The sequence below is a fragment of the Otolemur garnettii genome, unplaced genomic scaffold, assembly GCF_000181295.1.
Source record: "Otolemur garnettii isolate 467f Iridium unplaced genomic scaffold, OtoGar3 scaffold00007, whole genome shotgun sequence".
In the NCBI taxonomy this organism is placed as follows: domain Eukaryota; kingdom Metazoa; phylum Chordata; class Mammalia; order Primates; family Galagidae; genus Otolemur; species Otolemur garnettii.
In genome coordinates this window covers 508419-514563 of record NW_003852402.1, presented here as the reverse complement: position 1 = coordinate 514563, position 6145 = coordinate 508419, and the positions used below count along the sequence as shown (strand labels likewise).

The window sequence follows — 6145 nt, the reverse complement described above, 5'->3', positions numbered from 1 at the left end:
CTGTGGCATCACAGCTCACAGCAACCTCCACCTCCTGGGCTCAAGCGAGTCTCCTGCCTCAGCCTCCCAAGTAGCTGGAACCAGAGGTGCTAGCCACAACGCCCGGCTATTTTTTGGTTGCAGCCATCATTGTTTGGCTGGCCCGGCTGGATTCAAACCTGCCACCTTAGGTGTATGTGGCTGGTGCCTTAGCCATTTGAGCCACAGGCACTGAGCCTTTTTTTTTTTTTTAATTTATTGTTGGGGATTCATTGAGGGTATAAGAACAAGGTTTTTTGTTTGTTTGTTTTAGAGTCTCACTTTGTCGCCCTCAGTAGAATGCAGTCATGTCATAGCTCACAGCAACCTCCAACTCTTGGGCTTAGGCAATTCTCTTGCTTCAGCCTCCTTAGTAGCTGAGACTACAGGCACCCTCCACAGTGCCCTGCTATTTTGGGAGATGGGAATCTGATTCATCAACAAATGCATCCCATTGCCCATTTCTGCCTGGACATGTTTTAGTTTGGTTCCCAATAAAGTAAACCTTCATTGCTGACCACCACCTTACACTGACCACCTCAAGTTGACCTAATTGTCACAGGCTGGATACACGCCTGGCCAGCTCTTGCTCAGGCTGGTCTTATCTCATGAGCTCAAGCAATCCACCTGCCTCAGTCTCCCAGAGTGCTGGGATTGCAGGGGTGAGCCATTGCACCTGGCCCAATCTCCTGGTTTTTAAATATACTAGAACCTCTCTAAGTTGACCACACAAGGGGACTGTAACAAACTGGTTAACATAAATGAGGTGGCAAATATAACTAGACCTTAGTACACATGGCGTGTATCCAGCCTGTGAAAATTAGGTCAACTTAAGGAGGTGGTCAGTGTAGGGTGGTGGTCAGCAATGAAAGTTTACTTTATTGGGAACCGAACTAAAACATGTCCAGGCAGAAATGGGCAATGGCACACATTTGTTGATGAATCAGAGTCCCAGCCTCGAGCCACTCTGGGCCTCAGTTTCCCCTCTGCAAGCTGGTTTCTGACCTAGGGCCTGGCTTGAGCCTGAAGGTGGCCCTGATGACTAGGATGCAGGAGTCTCCACTCCTGAAGCCCTTCCTGCCCAACCATCTCTGCCCTCCAAGCTGTCTTTTATGGGGACCAAGGCAGGCTGAGATTTTGTGTAGAGTTAATGGAGCTTCAGCTAAAGGAAGAAGGCAGAAGGGAGCCTGGGGCTGTGGGAACTAGGGCCTGGGGGGGGAGGGGGGGCCTTTGTCTGTACTGTGGCCTGGGCAGGGCAGGTGGTTCTCATAGCAACTAGGGAGCTGGGGGAAGGCAAGGGGTGGGTGGGAGGAGGCAGTGTGGCTGCCTTCCTTCTCCTCAGGGGTGGGGAGGTATTTGCTGACCCACTGGGAGCCCCCATAGGTGAGTGGTCAGTCAGTGCTGACAGAAGCCCAGGGGCTTCCTGCAGGCAGGTAGGCCCAGCCCCACTCTGGGATCATGAGAAGACCTCTCATGGGAACCCCTAGTGTGCCTTCATGGCTCCCCCCACCCCACCCCCACCTCTGTACTGCTTTCTGGGGCAGTATGGTCCTAATACTGCAGGGGAGTGACCACTGCAAGTTTCAGGTGGGTAGTGCAGGAGGCCCCACTGTAAGCAGCAGGATAGCTGTGGCTCAAGCGGCTAAGGCACCAGCCACATACGCCTAAGGTGGCAGGTTCGAATCCAGCCCGGACCGGCCAAACAATAATGGCTGCAACCAAAAAACAGCTGGGCATTGTGGCGGGCGCCTGTGGTCCCAGCTACTTGGGAGGCAGAGGCAGGAGACTCACTTGAGCCCAGGAGTTGAAGGTTGCTGTGAGCAGTGAAGCCATAGCACTCTACCCAGGGGGACAGCTTGAGGCTCTGTCTCAAAAAAAAAAAAAAGAAGAAGCAGGATAGCTGAGCTGAGTCCAGAACTGTAGGGAGGTCATGATGCGGGGGGCAGGAATGAGGCAGTGGTCAGCAGGGCAGATGTGGTAGGGGGCTACAGTGGAGGAGCCTCCTTCCACCCTTGGCTGTGATCTGTTGTCATACATAAATATCAACACCCCACCTCTTCTCTCCATGTCTGCTCCCCAACTGATAATCTCTGCTCCCTCTTAGCCCTGGTTGTGTCCCTTCTGGTACTCAGGATGAACTTCCTAAAAGACAGGCCTGGCCTCACTCACACAAGGTCCAGGTGATGATGGTGCAAGCAGGATGTGGCCTTGGGCTGCCCACCTCCCTTCTCCCATTGCAGGAAGGGTGGTCACCCCTCGTCTTCAGTCATTCTGCCCACTGGGGCTGACCTGCTCACCCCCATGTACCTCAACATGTGTCTAATTTCTACTCTCCTTGACACTTCCCTTCTCTCCTGACTGCCTTGTGGGGAAGGGCAGAGGTGGTCTGCAAAGATCTGGTCTGAAAGCCAGGACTCTAGGTTCCCTGCTCCTCCCAGACCCCCAGCTCTGCACACCCAGGCTGTCCTGCCCCTGTGCTTTGCCTGAGCAGCAGAAGTGTTCAGCTGCTAAGTGTTCCTGGGAGCTGGGATGTCAGTCATTTGACATTTGCTTTTTACTTCCTTCTTGGGGGAGAGACAACTACCCCTTTTCCCTGTGACTTAGATGGAGCTGCCCCAGTCTGGGGGCCCATGATCACTGGAAGCCTTGCCCATCAAGAGGTTCTCAGACATGGCGTGCCCAGTGCCGGCTGCCGGAGGGTGACCCAGTGTAGGCTGAGAAGCAGTTCAGACAGACAGAACCCAAGATGGGTGCATTTGGATCCAGCCACATTTGAAACTACACACTCACCTCCTCCTCATAGACCACCAGAGCCCTTCCTGCTTGGGCTGGGATTCTTGGCATACAGGGCAGCCCTTGAGAGAGCCCCATCTGTCTTGCCTGCTGCTGTAGTCCTGGCATTCAGCACATTCATGGGCTTGGGAGCAACTCCCTCTCCCATGGACAGTTCCTGGACAGCCCACTCCCCCATCAGCAAGAGTCTCACTCCTCCGTGTGTCTTGAGGAGTGCCTCACAGGATAGAGAGGCAGATGCCCCTGTGCCCCATGGCCACAATCAATGGGACTCAAGGCCCTGTCTTCTGGAGGGACTAAGCCCTGCTGTGTGATGCTTTCACCTGGACTTGGAAAGGAGGAACAGGTCCTGAGAACACAAGGTCAGAACATGGGCACTCCAGCATAGTGCCCGGTGGGGTCCAGCAATGTACCACTACCTTGTGCCCCTCCAGGGGGTGGTAGAGCAGCAACAGACAGGCAGCCCCAGAGGTACCCAGTAAACCAACAGAGTGAAAAAGACAGTTGTATTTGATTTATAATTAACAAGATTTACAAAAAGGGTGGTGGGGTGGTTCTGGTGAAGCTGTTCCCAGCCATCCCAGATCAGGACAGGGCCTCCAGGACCCCCATTCTGCTGGGCCCCCTCTGGCCACCTGGGCCCCAACGTCTGACGTTCACCTTTGAGGTGGGGTCCAGTGGCCCTTGAGTCCACCCAGAGTGCCAGCACCCCCTGGGGAGGCCAGGTGAGGTCAGAAAGGCATCGTACCGCTTTTTCTTCTCCCTCCATCCTGGTAGACTGATAGACACGTGGTCTAGGAACTTGCCCTGGGGTCTGCAGACAATCAGACCCCACCCAGAGGCCAAATCCAGGGTATCTGAGGGGGCTGCTGGTGTGTGGAGGGAGGCTGAGGCCCATCTGCCCTGGTGTGGCATCGTAAGGCACGTTTGCGAATCACTCAGAAGACAACTCAGAACACCCGCTGCTGGTTCCCCTGTAGGGAGCTGGTGCTGGTGTGGGCGCCTGGTGATATTGCTCAGGAGAGATGCTACAGGATACAGCACTGGGTGGGACCCCACTGCCCCACTCCAGATTCTGGGCACATCCTCTGCTAGGGAGAGAGGAGTGCTCAGCCAGAGGCCATGTGCCCTCATCCAGAGGCACTGCTCAATCCTAGCACGGGTGTCACGCACCTGTGCCCGAGGCAGTGTTGGAGGTTGGTGATCAGAGGTCAGTGACCTTGTTCTCAAGCGCTGCTGCTATCTGCTGCAGGCGGAAGGCCAGCTGCATCTTCTGGGCAGCAGGGTCCTCCTCCAAGGCATTGATGATCTGGGGGTAGGTCCAGTCAGCCCACAGACCAGGGGAGGGACTAAACTGTGCATTCCTACCCCGAGCACCCAGACCCTACCTCATCATAGTACTTCTGCGTGTACTGGTAGAGCTGGTGCAGTGCCACGAGTGTGTTCAAGGAGTCAGTGTGTGCCTGGGGGGGTGATAGTGGGACCAGGGTGGGGAAGGGGTTGTGAGGGCCCCCGGCCAGGCACAGTGTGGGACAGTAGGCCACCCAAACCAAGCAGCAGGCTGAAACATGATGGCTCATGCTGGGGTCCTAGGCACAGCAGGCACAAAGGCCCCATCACAGCACAGCTGTGGACAGACACTCACACATAAATACAGATACACACATAGAGTCAGCCACAGACATGGGCCAGCAAAACAGAGAAAGCACAGACAGGTCCAGCTCAGAACTGCTTATGCTGCCCACATGGGCCCTGCCAGCCATAGGCCCAGCACGCTCAGCAGCACTCACACCCACAACATCCTCAGCTGCAGTCTCACACAAGTGAAGGTACACTCATAATACAGGGGCGGGGGGAGGGGAAGGGGCCTCAGAGCATCCCTATGGCCTCCTTACCCGGGAAATCTCTGCCAAGTGTGTGTTCATGTCTTGGTCGCTAACCTGCACCATCTGCCGGATCCCCTTGTAGTAACTGCAGGGGTGGGAGGGTTACACAGGATGGGGAGAGGGGATGGGGTGGAATGGAAGCCTGAGTCTGGGTCTTAAAGGCCTCCCTGGGACCTAAGCTGCCCACCATGGTCCACCTCTGCCCAGGGACCCTGGAGGGGCCACCCAGGGTCCATGGGGGGGGGCACTCACTCCTCTACCATCTTCTTATAGGTGGAGATCTCCTTGGCATACAGCAGCTTGTTGCTGGGTGAGTCCTGTGGGGGACATAGCCAGTAACACCCTGGCCTAGACAGGCGCTGGTGCTCTGAGGAGCTGAGCTCTAGGTCCCACAGGGAAAGGAGTCTGGGCACATGCTCCTGCAGCTGCCCCAGGCCACAGCTCCCAACATTTTTCCCCAAAACACTGTATTTTTTTTTTTTTTGAGACGAAGTTTCACTTTGCCACCCTTGGTGGCACCACAGCAACCTCAAATCACTTGGGCTCAAGTGATTCTCCTGCAAATTTTTTGTTGTTGTTATTGCAGTTTGGCCGGGGTGGGCTCAAACCCACCACCTTTGGTATATCGGGCCAGCGCCCTATTCACTGAGCCACAGGAACCACCCTCAAGTGATTCTCTTGCCTCAACCTCCCAAGTGGCTGGGACTACAGGTGTCTGCAACAACGCCTGGCTATTTTTAGAGACAGGGTCTCGCTCTGGCTCAGGCAGTCCACCCGCCTTGGCCTCCCAGAGTGCTAGCATTACAGGTGTGAGCCACCACAAACAGCCTCTATTTTGTTATTGGTAGTAAGAGTCAGTTTCTCTGCCTGTGTGAGGTAGGAGGGCAAGAGGGCAGTCCCATAGCCTGGTCACCTCCTGCACCGACCCTCCCCTTGACATATTCCATGCTTGCAACCAACCAAGCCTCCCCCTCCCAGACCTGCCAGGTGGGCCTGCCACCCCACTCACACGGCTCAGCTTGTGCTCTGTGCGAGTGCAGGCATCCATGAAGGTTTGCGCAATGACTGACAGGGAGGCATCCACCACCTCATGGACATGCACGTCGAAGATGAAATGGGGGTTCTTGAGGATGTTCACCCAGAACCGCAAGGGTAAACTGAGGCAGAGCAACACAGAGTAAGGGCCTGTTGTGCACTGGGTGGGCAGGTGGGCAGCGGGCAGGCCTCACCTGTTAGTCTTCCAGATGTGGATGGTGTCCTCATCTTTGATGTCATGCTTCTCTGCCTGCTCATCTAGGAAGTCAAAGAAGTACTTGACTGCAGGTGGCACTGCATGTCCAGGTGCCAGCACACTCTGGAAGAAGTTGTCCACAAACTGCTGCAGTGTGCCCTGTAGGGCAAGGGATTCATTGTGGCCCTGTAGGTATGGCTTCCAGGGGTGCCTGCCT

The 6145-nt window shown here is 55.4% G+C and overlaps 1 protein-coding gene across 13 annotated transcripts in view; it reads right to left on the bottom strand.

The window, feature by feature from the left end:
* Positions 1-3301: 3301 nt before the first annotated feature.
* PLXNB2 (plexin B2) overlaps positions 3302-6145 on the bottom strand; it is a 30712-nt gene continuing 27868 nt past the window's right edge. For 11 of the 13 annotated variants that reach the window (XM_023509330.1, XM_012801151.2, XM_023509336.1 and 8 more), the window contains 7 exons: positions 5927-6087; positions 5707-5854; positions 4950-5014; positions 4707-4782; positions 4200-4274; positions 3985-4120; positions 3302-3902 (listed from right to left, as the gene is read on the bottom strand). In XM_023509330.1, coding sequence (XP_023365098.1) covers positions 4016-4120; positions 4200-4274; positions 4707-4782; positions 4950-5014; positions 5707-5854; positions 5927-6087 — 630 coding nt within the window. In that variant the 3' untranslated portion in view covers positions 3302-3902; positions 3985-4015. Of the gene's footprint in view, positions 3903-3984; positions 4121-4199; positions 4275-4706; positions 4783-4949; positions 5015-5706; positions 5855-5926; positions 6088-6145 lie in introns of those variants that run through there. The other 2 variants (XM_023509326.1, XR_002771635.1) reach the window with 2 other exon arrangements.